The 23,988-nt window shown below is 38.4% G+C and overlaps 1 protein-coding gene across 1 annotated transcript; it reads right to left on the bottom strand.

Annotated features, from left to right (window-relative positions):
* Positions 1-28: 28 nt before the first annotated feature.
* LOC137386087 (branched-chain-amino-acid aminotransferase, mitochondrial-like) lies at positions 29-23,972 on the bottom strand. The gene is made up of 10 exons (XM_068072767.1): positions 23,875-23,972; positions 23,255-23,302; positions 22,712-22,804; positions 22,032-22,232; positions 18,188-18,418; positions 17,413-17,573; positions 15,740-15,882; positions 6,330-6,487; positions 1,986-2,132; positions 29-527 (listed from the first exon to the last, which is right to left on the bottom strand). Exons 2-10 carry the CDS (start codon positions 23,294-23,296, stop codon positions 480-482), a joined length of 1,224 nt encoding a protein of 407 aa, XP_067928868.1. The 5' UTR covers positions 23,297-23,302; positions 23,875-23,972; the 3' UTR covers positions 29-479.
* Positions 23,973-23,988: the final 16 nt, after the last annotated feature.

Here is a 23,988-nt window from a genome sequence, read left to right as displayed (position 1 = left end):
GACAGTGTTATAAATACATCCATTTAATAAGCTGTTTAAAATCACGTATATTTTTAAAATAATAATAATAATAATGAAATTGAGTAAATGAAAGATAACTGGTCGGTGGTGTTCATATAGCGTAAAAGTTCAAAAGTGTAAACGCAAAATGCACCAAGACAAACCAAAGCTGTCTTATCCAAAATATCTCCAAAAAAGGCACAAAAACCAAAAAAATATTATTTTAAGTAACAGCGAAAGCAAACATCGGATATACATAAATTGCGCAAAATAAACTACAATAAAATAATATAACATGCACTTTTGTGTGAGCTTAGCAATAGATATGCAAGCGAAATGTCTAAAATATAATATTGGATAAATAACAAACATATGTTGTATGAGGTTGAGAAGATGCAAAAGCGTCGGCTAGATTATAGAGATTCAAAAGGATGTCAGCACAACTGAAAGGAGATTCACTGCCAGCCTTGAGGCTCCATTTAGGCCTCACATACGACCTCTGTCCAAGGGTTCGACATTCGACCATACTAAGTAATAAAAGCAATAAAAATACTGATGAAATTGACAGACTTGATGGGAAATAAAACCAGCTTTTTTTAAACAGTAAGGAGTTCAATTATATAAATCAGTTTTACACCATACAACGATAACAGACATCCAAACAGACCGAAGTATAGAGCTACTGTGTAATAGTCAAGGTCAGCATAGAGCGCAGCAAACACATATAAACTATGATAGACATCAGTGACAGACAGAATATTATATTAACAAACACATATAAACTATGATAGACATCAGTGACTGACAGAATATTATATTAATAAACACATATAAACTATGGTAGACATCAGTGACAGACAGAATATTATATTAACAAACACATATAAACTATGATAGACATCAGTGACTGACAGAATATTATATTAATAAACACATATAAACTATGGTAGACATCAGTGACTGACAGAATATTATATTAATAAACACATATAAACTATGGTAGACATCAGTGACTGACAGAATATTATATTAATAAACACATATAAACTATGATAGACATCAGTGACTGACAGAATATTATATTAACAAACACATATAAACTATGATAGACATCAGTGACTGACAGAATATTATATTAATAAACACATATAAACTATGATAGACATCAGCGACTGACAGAATATTATATTAATAAACACATATAAACTATGATAGACATCAGTGACTGACAGAATATTATATTAATAAACACATTGTAGTGTCAAGGACACGTCAGAGAGCTTTGCTTATTTCACGACAGAAAACCCATTAACATGGCATAAATCAAGTAAAATTCCCCTGCAAAACCATTTCATTTATCCGAAAGGGATTGATTACATGTAGTATTCTAGAAACATGTGATTTTGAGCATGGACTTTAGTGATGGCACATCGAGACATTCGGTACCTCAAGGCAGCTCAGTCACAAAACTGTAGTATTTGGATAGACAAACCTTCGATGTACTGACTCATTTCAATATATTAACCAATCCCTCTACATTCCATCACCCCATGGAGACTTAGTGAATACAATGTACATGTATATACAATATGAATATGGTTATTCGTTACCTATAATCCAACATTGACGCGACAAATTATGGAAATTTAATTTTTGTATCATTCTTGCAAAGTAAAATTATAAAGCTACTTTTCTATGTTAAAAAATGCAACTAGATGGCTTCTAACTTTTTGCTTCCAATTAGCTTCACAAATTGATAGACAAAAAATTGTTTTTTGGACTACAATGGCATTATCAACCTCTTTACTATCAGTTGCTTTTTTCACCAGTTACATATCTCTAGAGTTGAACAGCGGAAGAATGCCTGAACTTGCAGTCCTAGCTCGCAACAGCAGCTTCTAACAAATCAGCAAAGAAAACCATTGAAATTAAAGTCCTCTTCACCCTAGCTTCAACTGTTGCAACTGAACATGATAAACACTCACATAAATGTCATTGAGCTCCTTGTAAAGTCTTGCATAGAGAGGATCTGGAGTGGACATTGTGTTTATGTGGATGTCCCGACTCTTGTAGTGTATCCTTTCTACCGGACACACCACACAGGCTGTCCCGGCGCCAAACACTTCCAGCAACTACGGACAGAACGGGAGGTGGTTGATACTATCAGTGAGTTGCTAACAGACCTAGAGTTGACGCAAACACACTAAAATATGCAGTGCGATATCATGCCATGCGGTGGCAATATGTGCTGGGGCTCGCCCAGCGAGTTAATGCTGAGCGATAACGCTGAAATTTCTCAATCAGAGCTTTATTGCATTTGAGGCGCATCTGAGACTAGTTGTTTTTTTCTCCAGAATGCACAGATGAGACTGCGAATTTTTCTCGTGTCATTCTTGCTCTTTTTTTAGTAATTGTCATGATTGAAAAATCTGCAAAATGAACACTGAACTATTCATGTTACTATGCAACCATGTCTTTCTTTTACACGTGATCACTAAATTTCAGACCACTTACAGCATCAGATTGTAACTTGATAATAGATATATGAATGTTTTGCCACCAATCTGTAAAAGAAATTGCTAAACTCAGTCTCACAACTAGTTAGCTGATGGTTTATATGCACTCTTGCATGCCAACATCTACAAAATCGTAGCCTTAGCTACTAACTGCTTGCACCAATCAATATCTACTTTTGAATACTGAGGGTCTCCAAATAAGCAGCGATGAGTTTGAAAGTTGTCAAACACATTGACCCAGTGATATAACAAACTACATGTAGCACCATGGCAGTCTAGTGTGCTGTGAAAGATTGTCAGATGTAATATTCTGAAATTAATCTGAAATGACAGTATACGGTCAATTGGCGCTGATGTTATAGTCTAAACCCCTGAAGGTCACGAGTTCGAATCCTGCATGATGTAATCTTTTTCTCAACCTCTAACTGTGGTTTCGGACAGACGGACACGGCTCTTATTATAGTAAAGACTAGATGAATGCTAGGCGTTGCCTGAGTGATAAAAAAGTCTTTGGACAAAAATGTATTCTTATTTAAAGAATAGAGAAAGCATAATATTATTATGCTTTATTAGTTATCTTGAGGTGTTGACTGATGTTCTAAAAAAAGAATCAAGGAGATTGACCCCCTAGAAGCTGAGATATAGACAGCCAAACACAGGTCTACCTAATAAAGAATCAGAGGAAAACCCTTCGAAAATCCCGAAAACTGTGACGTATAAAATCGACTTAATGGTCATGTGCCGGAGTTGCGCACCCTTACCGCCGTTACTTATAATGATTGTTTTGGCTACGAGATGTGAAACGCTTCTCGCGATAGTAAATAATTTACATACTAGCTCTGGTTTCTCAGGAAAATCATCCAAACATTGTGTGGTAAAGGCATTTGCCCACAACCCCTCGCATGATTTTTTAAAGCAGAAGAGCAGATTTTGACTATTGTGCTTCAAATTTTAACTCGATCTCCACGGATATGCTCCGAAGATCATCTGTTCCAACGAACGGCGCGTGTATAGTCTATATGCGATATCCGCGATTGCAGTTTGTTTAGAATAAGAAATAGGAATGGGACTTTTTGTTCCTTCATCATTTTTCTACTGTGTATCTACTGCAGCATTCAGTTGATTTTCATGATTATCGTCACTATTAACAGACTGGAAGTTCACTACAGCCATAATCTTAAAAAGACTAACTTGACCGTGCTGCTCTTGCTATAAGAAAAGAAAACCATAACTTTTGCTTTGATTTTTCTATTGATCTATTATCTTATCCATGATTATTTTTTATGATTTATATAATATTCATAATGCATAATATACAAAATAATAATATAACTGCGTATAGAATAAATGATGTAACTAATATAATTTGTAGAAAATTCCAAATGATAACCGAGATTGATGATTGATTTAATTGATTCTATTTATTAGCTATAGTTAAAAAATCTGAACAACGCTAAAGATGAGTCTGAATAGGGAAGCTAAGTAGGAGAACAACAAAACTGAGCTGAACTAGCAAGATAGCGAAATGTTGCGAAATAATAGATGCATGTAATTATTTTATGCTAAAACTAATCTACACGTCAGAGGGACTGGTTCGGAATTCTAGGAGCGATGATTGTTAGGCCCAATTTGATTGTTCTATACTTCCAGGGATTAAACCAATTAAAACGCCGTGATTGTTATAGGAGAGCGCATTAGTTGGCTTAATTGACCAATGACACACAAGTCGATTTCATAGTCATATATTGATGATTACCAAAACACTTTTGTTTTTTGGTAGACCTGTGTTTGGCTGGCTATATCTCAGCTTCTGGTTGGTCAATCTCCTTGATTCTTGTTTTAGAACATCAGTCAACACCTCAAGATGAATAATAAAACATAATAATATTATGCTTTCTCTATTCTTTAACATTACAACATTTGCCATTCTAACTTTCAAATTTCATACCGTGAGAAAAGTAAAAGTGAGAGAAAAAAATAAACACTAAAGGTTTTCAAATTTTTTTCAAACAATTAACTTTTAAATTTCATTTCATGAAAGAAGTGTTTAGTTAAAATAAATTAGGAAAAATAAAACTGTAAAGGTGTTTAAATGTAAATTGGAAATAATTAGCAAGTGATGGCTAAATATAGTCTGTTTTGCTACGAATACAATGAAAATGATTTGGTATATGATTATATGATTTCAGTTTGTTTCAGTGTTGGCATCATAAGGCGAAAATATTGTATAGAGGTAAGCAATGGCAGATGTGAGTAAACGTGTTATCAGCTATCTTGTTGAGATGGCAGGTGCACCCATGTTGGTTGTAAAACACACTGTAGATTTTCTAAAGTTATAGTAAAATTAATTGTTGAAATAATTTTAAATTGTTCAAATGACCTGAAGTTTGGATCTTAAAGATAGAGGAGTGCTGGATAACATGCATCAGCATTGTACAATAACATGCATCAGCATTGTACAATAACATGCATCAGCATTGTACAATAACATGCATCAGCATTGTACAATAACATGCATCAGCATTGTACAATAACATGCACCAGCATTGTACAATAACGACATCAGCATTGTACAATAACGACATCAGCATTGTACAATAACGACATCAGGATTGTACAATAACGACATCAGCATTGTACAATAACGACATCAGCATTGTACAATAACGACATCAGCATTGTACAATAACGACATCAGCATTGTACAATAACGACATCAACATTGTACAATAACGACATCAGCATTGTACAATAACGACATTAGCATTGTACAATAACGACATCAGCATTGTACAATAACGACATCAGCATTGTACAATAACGACATCAGCATTGTACAATAACGACATCAGCATTGTACAATAACGACATCAGCATTGTATAATAACGACATCAGCATTGTACAATAACGACATCAGCATTGTACAATAACAACATCAGCATTGTACAATAGTGATTGTACGGGACCAGACACAGACCATGGTACCAAATATAAGGTAGGCATACAGATGCTAACTATAATGTTGATCGACCATAAAGCTATTAATTCACTGTTTCCATTCTTTAAAAACTGGTCTGTCATTGCTTCATTTAATGTGTGGACAGTGCGAAACTGCCAAAAGTTGACCTTTTTATGAGAAGTTCTGCAACATTTATCTTTCGGAGAATAAATGTTACAAAATATCCTTGAAGACAAATAGAAAAGGTTCTCTTTGAGTCCAGCAACTGGTTTGTATTAAACACTAACTACATATTCTATTTCTAGTTTTCCGCATTGCTGTATGGATTTCGCATTGCTCTATGGATTTCGCATTGCTCTATGGATTTCTACCATGGCCATTTTCTCATAGAAACTTGCTATATATCACAAAAAATAATTTAATGAAAAATATAAGTAAAACTGAATCATACAAACTGATCACCATTTAACATTACATATAAATAGCTTCAAGAGTCATTGGCATTGTAAATTGATGACAACAAACAACCACACATGGTTAACAGCTATGTAAAATTTACATGGCTGATTTATGGGTTAACATGTAAACAAAACAGCTTGAGAACCTAGTTTAATTTTGGTACGACAAGCAATTAAGATTCATAACATTTGGTTATATGTGATGTTCCCTGACTAACAATCCATGTGAATTTTGTATATGAAAAGATAATGATACAGTGTTAAACACTGATATTAACACAACATTGATAAAAGATAAATTAGCAGTAACATCTTAAAAAATTCCTTGTTTAGATTTTTGACAGCATAATAAAAAAAAGGAAAACAATTGTCTCCATATGAGCGTGCTCGCTTACCCTGTTATCTTCGTGAGCTTCTATCAGCTCTGCCATGTTGATGGTACGCTCACTGATCTTTGTGTGGCCCCATGCTCTGGCGAGCTCCAGAACGCTTCTCCTCACAACTCCTGGAAGGATTACTCCTTCGGAGAGAGGAGGCGTAATCAGCTCATTCTCTGTAACCAGTAAGCATAGATTCATATACAACACTAGAGGTAGACGAGTTCGTTTAATAGCTATTGCTTGGTCATACTAGATGCACCGTATGGAGGGCAAAAATAGTTTCACTAGCATAATAATAAAAGAATACATGTAGGAGTATGCAACAAGGTTATTGAGATGCAACAAGGTTATTGAGATGCAACAAGGTCAGGAGATGCAACAAGGTCAGGAGATGCAACAAGGTCATGAGATGCAACAAGGTCATGAGATGCAACAAGGTCAGGAGATGCAACAAGGTCAGGAGATGCAACAAGGTCAGGAGATGCAACAAGGTTAGTGAGATGCAACAAGGTCATGAGATGCAACAAGGTCAGGAGATGCAACAAGGTTAGTGAGATGCAACAAGGTCATGAGATGCAACAAGGTCAGGAGATGCAACAAGGTTAGGAGATGCAACAAGGTCATGAGATGCAACAAGGTCAGGAGATGCAACAAGGTTATTGAGATGCAACAAGGTTAGTGAGATGCAACAAGGTTAGTGAGATGCAACAAGGTCAGGAGATGCAACAAGGTCATGAGATGCAACAAGGTCAGGAGATGCAACAAGGTCAGGAGATGCAACAAGGTTAGTGAGATGCAACAAGGTCATGAGATGCAACAAGGTCAGGAGATGCAACAAGGTCAGGAGATGCAACAAGGTCAGGAGATGCAACAAGGTCAGGAGATGCAACAAGGTCAGGAGATGCAACAAGGTTAGTGAGATGCAACAAGGTCAGGAGATGCAACAAGGTCAGGAGATGCAACAAGGTCAGGAGATGCAACAAGGTCAGGAGATGCAACAAGGTTAGTGAGATGCAACAAGGTCATGAGATGCAACAAGGTCAGGAGATGCAACAAAGTCAGGAAATGCAACAAGGTCAGGAGATGCAACAAGGTCAGGAGATGCAACAAGGTCAGGAGATGCAACAAGGTCATGAGATGCAACAAGGTCATGAGATGCAACAAGGTCAGGAGATGCAACAAGGTCAGGAGATGCAACAAGGTTAGGAGATGCAACAAGGTCAGGAGATGCAACAAGGTCAGGAGATGCAACAAAGTCAGGAGATGCAACAAGGTCAGGAGATGCAACAAGGTTATTGAGATGCAACAAGGTTAGTGAGATGCAACAAGGTCAGGAGATGCAACAAGGTCATGAGATGCAACAAGGTTAGTGAGATGCAACAAGGTCATGAGATGCAACAAGGTCAGGAGATGCAACAAGGTCAGGAGATGCAACAAGGTCAGGAGATGCAACAAGGTCAGGAGATGCAACAAGGTCAGGAGATGCAACAAGGTCAGGAGATGCAACAAGGTCAGGAGATGCAACAAGGTTAGTGAGATGCAACAAGGTTAGTGAGATGCAACAAGGTCAGGAGATGCAACAAGGTCAGGAGATGCAACAAGGTCAGGAGATGCAACAAGGTCAGGAGATGCAACAAGGTTAGTGAGATGCAACAAGGTCAGGAGATGCAACAAGGTCAGGAGATGCAACAAGGTCAGGAGATGCAACAAGGTCAGGAGATGCAACAAGGTTAGTGAGATGCAACAAGGTTAGTGAGATGCAACAAGGTTAGGAGATGCAACAAGGTCAGGAGATGCAACAAGGTCAGGAGATGCAACAAGGTCAGGAGATGCAACAAGGTCAGGAGATGCAACAAGGTTAGTGAGATGCAACAAGGTCATGAGATGCAACAAGGTCAGGAGATGCAACAAGGTTATTGAGATGCAACAAGGTTAGTGAGATGCAACAAGGTTAGTGAGATGCAACAAGGTCAGGAGATGCAACAAGGTCATGAGATGCAACAAGGTCAGGAGATGCAACAAGGTCAGGAGATGCAACAAGGTTAGTGAGATGCAACAAGGTCATGAGATGCAACAAGGTCAGGAGATGCAACAAGGTCAGGAGATGCAACAAGGTCAGGAGATGCAACAAGGTCAGGAGATGCAACAAGGTTAGTGAGATGCAACAAGGTCAGGAGATGCAACAAGGTCAGGAGATGCAACAAGGTCAGGAGATGCAACAAGGTCAGGAGATGCAACAAGGTTAGTGAGATGCAACAAGGTCATGAGATGCAACAAGGTCAGGAGATGCAACAAAGTCAGGAAATGCAACAAGGTCAGGAGATGCAACAAGGTCAGGAGATGCAACAAGGTCAGGAGATGCAACAAGGTCATGAGATGCAACAAGGTCATGAGATGCAACAAGGTCAGGAGATGCAACAAGGTCAGGAGATGCAACAAGGTTAGGAGATGCAACAAGGTCAGGAGATGCAACAAGGTCAGGAGATGCAACAAAGTCAGGAGATGCAACAAGGTCAGGAGATGCAACAAGGTTATTGAGATGCAACAAGGTTAGTGAGATGCAACAAGGTCAGGAGATGCAACAAGGTCATGAGATGCAACAAGGTTAGTGAGATGCAACAAGGTCATGAGATGCAACAAGGTCAGGAGATGCAACAAGGTCAGGAGATGCAACAAGGTCAGGAGATGCAACAAGGTCAGGAGATGCAACAAGGTCAGGAGATGCAACAAGGTCAGGAGATGCAACAAGGTCAGGAGATGCAACAAGGTTAGTGAGATGCAACAAGGTTAGTGAGATGCAACAAGGTCAGGAGATGCAACAAGGTCAGGAGATGCAACAAGGTCAGGAGATGCAACAAGGTCAGGAGATGCAACAAGGTTAGTGAGATGCAACAAGGTCAGGAGATGCAACAAGGTCAGGAGATGCAACAAGGTCAGGAGATGCAACAAGGTCAGGAGATGCAACAAGGTTAGTGAGATGCAACAAGGTTAGTGAGATGCAACAAGGTTAGGAGATGCAACAAGGTCAGGAGATGCAACAAGGTCAGGAGATGCAACAAGGTTAGTGAGATGCAACAAGGTCATGAGATGCAACAAGGTTAGTGAGATGCAACAAGGTCAGGAGATGCAACAAGGTCAGGAGATGCAACAAGGTCAGGAGATGCAACAAGGTCAGGAGATGCAACAAGGTCATGAGATGCAACAAGGTTAGTGAGATGCAACAAGGTCAGGAGATGCAACAAGGTTAGGAGATGCAACAAGGTCAGGAGATGCAACAAGGTCAGGAGATGCAACAAGGTCAGGAGATGCAACAAGGTCAGGAGATGCAACAAGGTCAGGAGATGCAACAAGGTCAGGAGATGCAACAAGGTCAGGAGATGCAACAAGGTCAGGAGATGCAACAAGGTCAGGAGATGCAACAAGGTCAGGAGATGCAACAAGGTTAGTGAGATGCAACAAGGTCAGGAGATGCAACAAGGTCAGGAGATGCAACAAGGTTAGTGAGATGCAACAAGGTCATGAGATGCAACAAGGTTAGTGAGATGCAACAAGGTCAGGAGATGCAACAAGGTCAGGAGATGCAACAAGGTCAGGAGATGCAACAAGGTCAGGAGATGCAACAAGGTCAGGAGATGCAACAAGGTCAGGAGATGCAACAAGGTTAGTGAGATGCAACAAGGTTAGTGAGATGCAACAAGGTCAGGAGATGCAACAAGGTCAGGAGATGCAACAAGGTCAGGAGATGCAACAAGGTTAGGAGATGCAACAAGGTCAGGAGATGCAACAAGGTCAGGAGATGCAACAAGGTCAGGAGATGCAACAAGGTTAGTGAGATGCAACAAGGTTAGTGAGATGCAACAAGGTCAGGAGATGCAACAAGGTTAGTGAGATGCAACAAGGTCAGGAGATGCAACAAGGTTAGGAGATGCAACAAGGTCATGAGATGCAACAAGGTTAGGAAATGCAACAAGGTCAGGAGATGCAACAAGGTCAGGAGATGCAACAAGGTCAGGAGATGCAACAAGGTTAGGAGATGCAACAAGGTCAGGAGATGCAACAAGGTTAGGAGATGCAACAAGGTCAGGAGATGCAACAAGGTTAGGAGATGCAACAAGGTCAGGAGATGCAACAAGGTCAGGAGATGCAACAAGGTTAGTGAGATGCAACAAGGTTAGTGAGATGCAACAAGGTCAGGAGATGCAACAAGGTTAGGAGATGCAACAAGGTTAGTGAGATGCAACAAGGTCAGGAGATGCAACAAGGTCATGAGATGCAACAAGGTCAGGAGATGCAACAAGGTTAGTGAGATGCAACAAGGTCAGGAGATGCAACAAGGTCAGGAGATGCAACAAGGTCAGGAGATGCAACAAGGTTAGGAGATGCAACAAGGTTAGGAGATGCAACAAGGTCAGGAGATGCAACAAGGTTAGTGAGATGCAACAAGGTCAGGAGATGCAACAAGGTCAGGAGATGCAACAAGGTCAGGAGATGCAACAAGGTTAGTGAGATGCAACAAGGTCATGAGATGCAACAAGGTTAGTGAGATGCAACAAGGTCAGGAGATGCAACAAGGTCAGGAGATGCAACAAGGTCAGGAGATGCAACAAGGTCAGGAGATGCAACAAGGTCAGGAGATGCAACAAGGTTAGTGAGATGCAACAAGGTTAGTGAGATGCAACAAGGTCAGGAGATGCAACAAGGTCAGGAGATGCAACAAGGTCAGGAGATGCAACAAGGTTAGGAGATGCAACAAGGTCAGGAGATGCAACAAGGTTAGTGAGATGCAACAAGGTCAGGAGATGCAACAAGGTTAGGAGATGCAACAAGGTCATGAGATGCAACAAGGTCAGGAGATGCAACAAGGTTAGTGAGATGCAACAAGGTCAGGAGATGCAACAAGGTCAGGAGATGCAACAAGGTCAGGAGATGCAACAAGGTCAGGAGATGCAACAAGGTTAGTGAGATGCAACAAGGTCAGGAGATGCAACAAGGTCAGGAGATGCAACAAGGTTAGTGAGATGCAACAAGGTCATGAGATGCAACAAGGTTAGTGAGATGCAACAAGGTCAGGAGATGCAACAAGGTCAGGAGATGCAACAAGGTCAGGAGATGCAACAAGGTCAGGAGATGCAACAAGGTTAGGAGATGCAACAAGGTCAGGAGATGCAACAAGGTTAGGAGATGCAACAAGGTCAGGAGATGCAACAAGGTTAGGAGATGCAACAAGGTCAGGAGATGCAACAAGGTCAGGAGATGCAACAAGGTTAGTGAGATGCAACAAGGTTAGTGAGATGCAACAAGGTCAGGAGATGCAACAAGGTTAGGAGATGCAACAAGGTTAGTGAGATGCAACAAGGTCAGGAGATGCAACAAGGTCATGAGATGCAACAAGGTCAGGAGATGCAACAAGGTTAGTGAGATGCAACAAGGTCAGGAGATGCAACAAGGTCAGGAGATGCAACAAGGTCAGGAGATGCAACAAGGTTAGGAGATGCAACAAGGTTAGGAGATGCAACAAGGTCAGGAGATGCAACAAGGTTAGTGAGATGCAACAAGGTCAGGAGATGCAACAAGGTCAGGAGATGCAACAAGGTCAGGAGATGCAACAAGGTTAGTGAGATGCAACAAGGTCATGAGATGCAACAAGGTTAGTGAGATGCAACAAGGTCAGGAGATGCAACAAGGTCAGGAGATGCAACAAGGTCAGGAGATGCAACAAGGTCAGGAGATGCAACAAGGTCAGGAGATGCAACAAGGTTAGTGAGATGCAACAAGGTTAGTGAGATGCAACAAGGTCAGGAGATGCAACAAGGTCAGGAGATGCAACAAGGTCAGGAGATGCAACAAGGTTAGGAGATGCAACAAGGTCAGGAGATGCAACAAGGTTAGTGAGATGCAACAAGGTCAGGAGATGCAACAAGGTTAGGAGATGCAACAAGGTCATGAGATGCAACAAGGTCAGGAGATGCAACAAGGTTAGTGAGATGCAACAAGGTCAGGAGATGCAACAAGGTCAGGAGATGCAACAAGGTCAGGAGATGCAACAAGGTTAGTGAGATGCAACAAGGTCAGGAAATGCAACAAGGTCAGGAGATGCAACAAGGTCAGGAGATGCAACAAGGTCAGGAGATGCAACAAGGTCAGGAGATGCAACAAGGTCAGGAGATGCAACAAGGTCAGGAGATGCAACAAGGTCAGGAAATGCAACAAGGTTAGTGAGATGCAACAAGGTCAGGAGATGCAACAAGGTCATGAGATGCAACAAGGTCATGAGATGCAACAAGGTTAGTGAGATGCAACAAGGTCATGAGATGCAACAAGGTCATGAGATGCAACAAGGTCAGGAGATGCAACAAGGTTAGTGAGATGCAACAAGGTCAGGAGATGCAACAAGGTCAGGAGATGCAACAAGGTTAGTGAGATGCAACAAGGTCAGGAGTATGCAACAAGGTTAGTGAGATGCAACAAGGTCATGAGATGCAACAAGGTCATGAGATGCAACAAGGTTAGTGAGATGCAACAAGGTTAGTGAGATGCAACAAGGTCAGGAGATGCAACAAGGTCAGGAGATGCAACAAGGTTAGTGAGATGCAACAAGGTTAGTGAGATGCAACAAGGTCAGGAGATGCAACAAGGTTAGTGAGATGCAACAAGGTCATGAGATGCAACAAGGTCAGGAGATGCAACAAGGTTAGTGAGATGCAACAAGGTTAGTGAGATGCAACAAGGTCATGAGATGCAACAAGGTCATGAGATGCAACAAGGTCATGAGATGCAACAAGGTCAGGAGATGCAACAAGGTCAGGAGATGCAACAAGGTTAGTGAGATGCAACAAGGTCAGGAGTATGCAACAAGGTTAGTGAGATGCAACAAGGTCAGAAGATGCAAAGTTATAAAGAGACATTGACTGATGTTTGAGCGTGATAAATGAATGTGTTACTCATATTCTGAGATAATATACAGTCCTGATATGCAATGAGATAATATACAGTCTTGATATGCTATGAGATAGGTCAGGGTGTGATACACCATCAACTAAAGAGAGGCACTGATGGGCTCACAGACAGAGGCTCTGAAATGCCGCCCGAGTCTAAACGCTGTGGGATAGTGAGGTATAGACTGTGAAGTAGAGTGATGTACTGATAGACTGTGAGGTAGAGTGAAGTACTGATATACTGCGATGTAGAGTGACGTACTGATGTACTGAGGTAGAGTGAGGTACTGATATACTAAGACGTAAAGTAAAGTACAGATAGACTGAGGCAGAGTGAGGTACTGATACTATATATACAGTAAAACCTCTATTTGAATGCCACGACGCTCAATTTTTCATCCCCTCCCTTATAGTGGCAGTCAAATAGAGGTGACAATGAAATAAAGGCTGGCGTTGTATTTTTCCAATAGCTCGTCAGAATTTTGGGATGATAAATTTAAGCCCTTTTAAAGGCAAAGCGAATGTTGCCTATATTTTGTTATCTTTTTCGGGGTAGCAACGTTAAAACTTTTACATGAAAAAAATCTGCTAACTTACCTCCAACTTGTCGTAGATCTCTAAATAAATATGCATTGAGAAACCAAGAAATAGCTCTACCAGCTGATATCTACTGCTTGCAATTAATCGACGATGATATTATAGCCTGTGCCGTGCATTGCAATTTGTTGAAACTCTCAATTTTTTATTTCATTCTAAACTTGAAAGCATATTTTTATTTTATAATGTTATTTTATGTTGTTATAATTTTATTTTATAATTTTTATTTTATAATTTGTTATTTAACAATGTTGCATAAAAGCTCATTGCAATAATTGATATGTCTGATACAGTTTGAAGCCAAAACTGGCTGTTTATGAGCAATAGAAGAGGAGTTATGAGCATTGATCTATTGTAAGCCGAGGCAAGATACCAAACCACAATTATAGCATATAATTAAATAATATGCTATAAATCTGCAAATTTATAAGCTATATAATATTAATCTATGAAATGCTACAGATATATATATTCATGAGCAAGTGCCATAAACAAACCACACTTACATTACATGCAGCAACAGAAATTAACATTTTTGAAACAAACAATATGCATCGTTTGTTTGGCCAGTAGCGTTGCGATTGTTGCGTAAGTTTGGAATGATTTTATCTTTTGGCTGTGCAATACCTTCAACGATGTCTCCTGATCTCAAATCTTCTACACTGCACTGCCAAGCACAGCTTTAAACCTTAAACTAGTTGTTCATATACTATCGTAAATGTGAACCGTTTTTTATATACTTTGAGGTATCAAGACCGCGTTAAAAGGGAACTACTATTAGCCTGATGCAGTTATTATTTCTATGACGCTGCTTTTAAAGTTTTAACGAAAAAAAAACCAAAAAGTTTTCAAGATGTCTTCTCATCTCAAATCTTCTTCTCGCTGTGCAATACCTTCCACGATGTCTTCTGATCTCAAATCTTCTCGCTGTGCAATACCTTCCACGATGTCTTCTGATCTCAAATCTTCTTTTGGCTGTCCAATACCTTCCACGATGTCTTCTGATCTCAAATCTTCTTTCGGCTGTGCAATACCTTCCACGATGTCTTCTGATCTCAAATCTTCTCGCTGTGCAATACCTTCCACGATGTCTTCTGATCTCAAATCTTCTTTTGACTGTGCAGTCCCTTCCACGATGTCTTCTCATCTCAAATCTTCTTCTCGCTGTGCAATACCTTCCACGATGTCTTCTGATCTCAAATCTTCTTTTGGCTGTGCAGTACCTTCCACGATGTTTTCTCATCTCAAATCTTCTTCTCGCTGTGCAATACCTTCCATGATGTCTTCTGATCTCAAATCTTCTACACTGCTGAACTAGTCGATATTAGCGACCAGACAATTTTTTAGCAGAACAAAACTTTTATGTGTTGCATTTCACACAAATAATGATAAAATTTTAGTCACATGCGCGCCAAGCACAACTTTAAACCTAAAGCTAGTCGTTCATATACTATCGTAAATGTGAACCATTTTTTACATACTTCGAGGTATCAAGACCGCGTTAAAAGGAAACTACTATTAGGCTGATGCAGTTATTATTTCTATGACGCTGCTTTTAAAGTTAACGAAAAAAAACAAACGTTTTCAAGTTGAAAAAACGGACTTCGAAACAAACAGAAACAACGAAATAATTGTTATTGATAGAACTGAGTGATTATTAGTACGATTTTTTGGACACTTCTACTGATCACTTGCTATTATGGGTTCATAAAGATCAAAGAATGTCAGCATGGCGGTCAAATGGAGGTGGCGCTCAATTAAAGTGTGGTGCTTTATTTTTCAACCCTTCTCCTATAGTGGCGGTCAAATAGCAGTGGCATTCAATTAGAGCTTTTTCGGTAAAACAAACATTTTGGTACACTATAAGACAAAATTGCTTAATCTAAGGCTAACCTCCATCGGCATTGATGAGATGCACAAAGACATTCATGGTGCCGGCTTCAGTGATGCTTTGGTCATTTCCAAAGAGCCAGAGCACCTGTTGACACCCCTTCTCAGTTGCCTTTTTATTTATCAGAAGGGTTGGTCCGTAGTTGCTAAAAAGATGCTATATAGTCGCTATAAGATGTTTCTCAAAGATGAAACACCGTTATCATCAGCATTTTTTTAAATGTTAGCCGCAAGGCAGTATGGCATTCCAAAGAGATCACAATTCAATATGTTTTATATCAAGCATTCAGAGAAATGGTAAAATTTAGAGATTCTGTTATTATATGCATTCAACAAACAATTAACCAAGTAGTTTGATCTCTATCTTTCTGACCTGACAAGAATAGTAAAATTATCTTAATTGAAACTTGATACAAATTTGTAACAGTCCAATACTAAAGATGACCATCAAAGGTAGAAACACACCTACCCTAGTGAACTAGTGAACATTTGTGGCCTTTTTATGGCAATTAATTTGGTCAGGTGTTATGACAACTTATTGTGCCAATGTCAAATACTTGGTTTTACCAAATATTTCACATTGTCTTGGTAAAAGATTTTATTTAGAAGTGAAATTTCATTTAGTAATGGAAAATTTTTATTTGGTAGCGATACTGGTAACCATACTTGTTGTTTTACTTTTACTAACAAAGTTGAGTTAATAAACAGAGTTGTGGTTAATAAACATTAGAGTTGTGGTTAATAAACATTAGAGTTGTGGTTAATAAACATTAGAGTTGTGGTTAATAAACATTAGAGTTGTGGTTAATAAACATTAGAGTTGTGGTTAATAAACATTAGAGTTGTGGTTAATAAACATTAGAGTTGTGGTTAATAAACATTAGAGTTGTGGTTAATAAATATTAGAGTTGTGGTTAATAAATATTAGAGTTGTGGTTAATAAACATTAGAGTTGTGGTTAATAAACATTAGAGTTGTGGTTAATAAACATTAGAGTTGTGGTTAATATACATTAGAGTTGTGGTTAATAAACATTAGAGTTGTGGTTAATAAACATTAGAGTTGTGGTTAATAAACATTAGAGTTGTGGTTAATAAACATTAGAGTTGTGGTTAATAAACATTAGAGTTGTGGTTAATAAACATTAGAGTTGTGGTTAATAAACATTAGAGTTGTGGTTAATAAACATTAGAGTTGTGGTTAATAAACATTAGAGTTGTGGTTAATAAATATTAGAGTTGTGGTTAATAAATATTAGAGTTGTGGTTAATAAACATTAGAGTTGTGGTTAATAAACATTAGAGTTGTGGTTAATAAACATTAGAGTTGTGGTTAATAAACATTAGAGTTGTGGTTAATAAACATTAGAGTTGTGGTTAATAAACATTAGAGTTGTGGTTAATAAACATTAGAGTTGTGGTTAATGAAATTATGAGGTCATTTTGTTTGATTTCAATCAGAGTAGCTGAATAAGCTGAACCTTTAATTTTGGTAAATTTTTTTAACGTTTTAGAATCGGCTTATATGGGTGATATACATGCGGTAAATGAGCAAACAGGATTAATTTTGAGAGAGAAAACTACCTTTCACTTCTTCATATTGTATTTGTCATACTATTTACTCCTTAAAAAAACAGTTCCCTCTACAAATGATTTGAGAAAATACAACTGGCTTACGATCCCAGCTTGGTATTGCCTCCACCTCCTGGCCAGGCTCGAACATACTCGGGATCGGCCAACAAGGAAACAGGTTTCATACCAGTTGGGAAATATGGTCCAACGGGAGAGGCAATGACATAGAGGAGAACTTGTGTAGAATGAGACACACCGAGGGTGGGCTGCAAAGAGAGACACGCTAAATGTCATTTTTGCATGGTCGCTTAGCAGCAGGTTGTTACTAAACAGCGTATAAAATGGATTGGCACGGAGAAGGTGACTATTGGAAGGGAATTTAAAGCAAACCTACAGGCAAAGCTAAAGTTGTTGACAAAATCGCATTATTCAGACTGGGTGAATCCAGAATACAAGGCGACTGAAAAAAAATGTAACAAGTGAAATCCTAAGAAAATTTCTCTTGATTAATGCGCATTTGTCTGCCTAGTTACAAAACGTTTTGCAAAGTGTATTAATTTTGTCGCTGCCCCACTTCCTTCAAATATTCTATTTATTTTCATTAAAAACCAAATCAACAATCCGCGAGTTGGTCAAGCAAAAATATTGGCCTGCATATAGAATACTGATACATTTGACTAATCATTCAACTAAAAAATTACAAACTGGCCAGAACATGAATCGTCGATCTCGGATTCATGTAGTAGTCTCAGATTCAGACCTGCGTAGACATCGGAGTCTACAAAAAGTTGGGAGTCAACTTTTCGGTTGTTTACAGCCCTGATTCAGTGATTCCAACATATACCAAAACTGAAGCACTTGAGAATGGAATGCTTCATACCTCGATGCCTATCATTGTTGGTCGGATATATAGAGAGTACCCTTCCTCCTGAGGCACCCAGTCCTTCTCCAACTCGACAAACCTGTGCAAACACAGCCTCATCTCTTCAGTATCAAATGTCGGCATACAGATTCTTCTGGCCGAGTCATTCATCCGGTTAAAATTGTCTGTGGGCCGAAAGAGTCGGATTTTTTTATCTTCACCACAGAAAGCCTTCATTCCCTCAAACAACTGCTCAAGGAGAAAAGGATCTTAATAGTACGCGCAACCATTATATTCATGTTAGCTGTGTTACCAGGCGTTGCCCGGGTTTGAAAAATCAGCTTATAAACAATGAGAGGTAATGAAAGTTGCCAGCCATTTGCTATTAGCCTGGTACATTGCCAATGGATAATTTGAGTAAGCTTATTAATAAGAGCTACCCTCTCTGTGACGTTACGCAATAACTCTGAGTAGTACGCGAAGCTGCTGTTGTGCGTACTTGCTTTCATATAATGAAATATATTGCCTAGTGAATTGATCAAGCTCATGTGGTGGAGTTGGTACGACGTTTGACCGACGCATCGGAGGTCTGAGATCAAATTGGCTGCTCTACGAATTCTTTATTCCACGATTTTTATAGCTGAACGCACCTAAACACCAACACTGAGAAATATATATAGATTCGTGATATGTTTTAACCAGGGTTAAAACAATAAAATCTAAACTGAAATGCTGGCAATAACTCCATAATGTTTCCCAGTTATCAACTGTCCAATGTAATATATTCACATATAGAATGCTGCCCTGACTTCTCTTAGCTGCGCATGTCAAGGTTGAATAGTAGAGCAGCGCGGTTAGCACAAATATGTTTGGTGAAATCTAAAGATGTTATCGTGTGAGCGTGCAGAGGTGTAATTCATATCATACGAAATCAGGTCTACGTTTGACACAGATTCGCTGAAATAATTGTATGAAAATGCAACTAGACTTGGCACAGCATCTGTGGATATGATCTTGGCATCATGCTGTAGATATGATAACAACTTTATTTGTCAACAAAGGTTGACTTGCAACAATATTCGCATTACAGTTATTTGGTATCAAAAGATTCACCATGTCTTACTCTGTTGTGTTGTAAGTGCCAAATATGTAAAAATGTGATTACAAGCTCTTGAAAGCTCAAAAACGAAAAGCCGCCATAGATTAGAATCTCTTTATTTCGATGACGTAGCCACGAAATTTGGTTATCGTCTTGTCACGTTGTTCTCACGTGAATTGAAAGGCCAATACAAAGCTCAATATAAAATTTATCGTAGTACTAGTTTATGACAAACACTTCCGGTTTTACCGAAGACCCCGTATCAAATATAGATGCTCGCTACTTTACAGTTCTGTTTCGACCTGGTCTAATCGGCAAGTCGTAATCTGATCATGTGATCCAATACTTCGCAAACAATTTTTGCAGCACTTGTCGATTATCACAGGTGACCAACAGGCTCGTCATGATTATCAGACAATGATATGTACTCCTTCGAGGTAAGGTTAAAAAGTTAAATGAATGTTTACGGTAAGTTATAAGATATCACTGCTAAAAGTGACAGCATTACAATGACGATAAAACAGACGCGTAAGAACAATAGACATGGTTTTATTGAATGCGTGGAAGTATATTTGTGAAAATATTTCGACGAATAAGGTTGCATGAAAGAGTGAACAAACCATCTCTCACAAATGCGTCACATTTGAGAGCCGTTTTGGAAAAAGAATCCAAACTACTGCGGTCTCGCGTGGCTGCGATTAACTGTTCGATTTTGAGCCTTTAAGAGCTTGTAATCACTTTTCCACATATTTTGCACCTACTACACAGCAGAGTAAGACATGGTGAATCTTATGATACCAAATAACTGTAATGTGAATTTTGTTGCAAGTCAACCTTTAAGTAGAGATCGAATTCCCTATGAAGCGATGCTTTTCCCAACCTAGCTTCGGAAAAACAGACGGACACTGTTACGTCTTGTATGGATTTTCAAAATGAGTATAACTGATGCTTGGAATGAGTGTGTATACTTTTATTCCATTGACCGTAAAACTACAAAAAAAATGTCCATAATGAGTGCAGCTATATAGTATGCACATAAACAAAACAAATTGAATGTATTAACAACCAAATGAAGCCTCTTTACCTCTAATTATCTGTCCATACAAACGAGCAAATATATTGTCACTAACAGCGAAGTGTGAGCGAGGACGAGTGTTTATGATTTGTGTTACGAGTGTTTACGATTTATGACGAGTGTTTAAAGTTTTGATTCAATTCTTATTTTGGCAATGACTTGGCCTAATATAATCATTCTGTAAACTCCCGATCACCTGAGTATTGATTGGCTATGCATTTTAACTCATCATGGATTTTAACTCATTATATGTTTTGAAAGACATTCTAAGCGCCTTCATGCACCAGTACCAGTCAATTGTCATAACTGATTGACGCGTAATTGATAACCATTAACACTAGGAAAGACATTCTTGAAACGAAAAGACAGACTCCATTATTCACTGACTTGCAAACTGCCGGTTACTACACCAAACTTGTTTGCAGTTTCGTGTTGTACAATCATGTTCAAGTTGCCAAATTATTTACTTACAAACACAGTATCACATGACATTAGTTAGTGCAATGAGCAGAAATGGAGTTTGTCAGTTTGTGCTGCTTATGTAACGATTGTTTGTCAATTTGTGCTGCTTATGTAACGATTGTTTGTCAATTTGTGCTGCTTATGTAACGATTGTTTGCTACAAGATGATTCATCGATATAATGGCCAGAGGATCCTCGGAGTGAATGGATAAACATGAGGAAAGGATCATGGTCTAAAATAACTATGCATTGTAGCCCCATGCTTACATATTTCACAACTTGGTAATCGTGTTTAGAAACAAGATCAGCCTCACAATAGATGCAAGACAACAAAGGACATAAAAATGTGCATTACTGATTTTCTTTGATTACGAATAAGGAAGTACAATGGAAAGTTCCAGTACTTATGTAATTTGACACTGCACTTGCCCACTATTGGCTAAACTCTGGCACTCCTATCACGCAAATATTTAAACAGATATGGCCTGACTTCGGTAAACATTCCAACGCCATTTTTCCATAATATTCCTTGTACAATCACACCTCGACATATGAGCCTAATGCTTTCTGAGAGAGCTCATATGTCAGTGCGCTTGTATGTCAATCTATATTTCCTATATAAAGTCACTAAATAATACAAATTAATCCATTCCCGTACTTTGAAAAACTACTTAAAAACAGGATATCAGGATGAAAAAAGATGTTTTAATTGTTGTAATTCATCACCTACACTCACAAAAGGAAACAATTACCTATTTAGTAGTTGTGATCTTTAATAAAATGTAACACTATTACGTGCAGTACTGTATGGAGTTCTTACCTTCGAGACAGACTTAGAGACAAAAGGTGGTCTGAGTGAGACTTTACATCAACGCGTTCGGTACACTAGAATTTTGTGACACTACGTAATATAAACTTTGAATTTAACTTGAAATGAATTTAGCTCACTAAATACGCACTCGAAGCTAAGTTTTACTGTTGTACAAAACTTAACTTTTTATTATCTGTTTCTGGCTTGGTGCTTTTTCCCTCGCTTTCACTGTAACATTTAGCCGACCTGTTGTCTCATAAGTTGGGTTACTCGTATGTCGAGGTATGACTGTACTTTTTGCATAAAAATAATTTGCAAGCTTTGAATATCTTTGGTAGCATCGATTAATGAACCAATCTTCAAGAATCGTAAATACAGAAAACAATCAAACTTGTTGAAATTTGAAAGGGCCTACCTCAATAGAGTAGTGCAAACATTTGGCAGCAGGGTCAAGGTTTAGGGGGTGATAACCATCAATATGTGGTGTGCCCCAACCACGCTCACTTGTCCAATGCACTTCAAACATGTGGTCTGTCATAGTTTTACCAAATATAAGACTGTCGTTGGATGGAATCATCTGAGGTTTTTTGCCTACAGACTCTATCATCTCCGCAAACTGACAAATATAAGGATTTCCTATTAGTTCACCATAGAATAAAATATAACACAGTAAATTACTATAGAGATGCATAGAACTCATGCTAGTGCTGATTTTAACAGAGTTGTTCAATGTTTTTTCTAAGGAAAATGTTTATCATCCGGGATTCAAATCCAATGATATTGTAAGCCTAGCAGTTAGTAGTGCAACTCAACTCTGCTCTCCAATTTCTTATGTAACTTTAACACCTGCTTGCCAAAATACTGAACTCGAGGCTTTCCTCAATAAGAGCAATTTATTTACCTTTGAGTGAAGCTATTCTACTGTGTTTTAATGTATTACCTATAGTGGATTTACTTTCACACCAGAAACACAGCCAAAATACATATTGAATTTATAAAGCGATTTTGCATCAAAATGTAAAAAGTACTGACATCTATCTATAGATTAGGGCAAAACTTCAAAGTTATGGTAAGTGAAATAGGATGAGAGCTCACCCGAAATGTTTCCTTGTGTGACCGATGGTATTGAACGACAAAGGCTTTGCAGGCTACACTGCGATAATATGCCTGCCATTCCAATACGCGGGACTAAAATTGAAAAAATACCTTGACTGCCTTATGTTAGACTACATAAAGAAGCAGGAATCTGAAAAGAATAGGAAACAACTAACCAGACCTTATTGCTTACAAGACTACGTGATTAAAGGACAACGATCAACAAAACAATAAAAACTGCCTAAAATAAAGCTCTGCTACAGAAGCTCTTTCAGGAAATTACAAGATGTTTGTAACGTATGTTATTTACGCCTCTTCAAGCAGTCGATTGTTGCTTCACCACATTTAAAACAACCTTATCTAAAAAAAATTATTTTTTAGTTGAATATAGCAGAATGTTGTAGAAAAGTTAATTTAGAAGATCTATAAGTAAGCAACATGAACTAAAATGCAATAATCATATAATCATATTACATGGTAAACGTACTGACCTTACGGAAACTCAATAGTTTACAGGATTTGGAAAAAGAGGCAAACACTTACTAGATATGAGAGGCCTTTGGGTGAGAGTTTTGTTAAAGCCATATTCACCTGAAACAATGAAGTAATATGCCTGCTAGTTCACCTTAAAATTATTCATACTTTCATGATAAATCTTATAAAATTTCGTTACTTTATCACAATGTAGCTAGTTCCTTAGAGATAATGAAACGTGTACGTAACAATATTGATTGCTAATGACGTAACAAAAATTCGCAATGTTTATAAAAGAAAAATTAAAAATATAAGGCTTCAGTGAGACATACATTTGCTGCTGGTAAATAGTTGAAGCAGAGGACAAAGTGACCTTCGTCGGACTAGCTGACAATAGTGAATGAAAATAGAATAAAATTGAACTAAAATGTCACATTGGAAATTCGCAAGTGTTGCTACTAGTTCACGTCACTTGCAGTAACCAAACAAACCGAGGAAATGACTACGAAGATACTTATGCATTGTATAAATATGCTTGGTTATAAAGATTAACCATGGCTTTTGCCGATTTGCACCATAAGTTACATAAATGCATAACACAGTATCAACAAATTTTTCGCAGTTTCACGTTTAACTTTGTAAACTATAAAACAGACCAGCCTAGAGCTACATTATATCTGAATATCTACCGGTAGAACGTCAACAATGCGACCGCTGAGAACGAAGTTGGAGGATTCACCAAATAGCTTAATAGCCTTAGATTACATGGTTAGTGTAAGATAGGATATGAAGGCTCCAGGTTG

This window comes from Watersipora subatra, chromosome 1, assembly GCF_963576615.1.
Source record: "Watersipora subatra chromosome 1, tzWatSuba1.1, whole genome shotgun sequence".
NCBI classification, from domain to species: domain Eukaryota; kingdom Metazoa; phylum Bryozoa; class Gymnolaemata; order Cheilostomatida; family Watersiporidae; genus Watersipora; species Watersipora subatra.
This window is presented reverse-complemented; position numbering and strand designations above follow the sequence as displayed.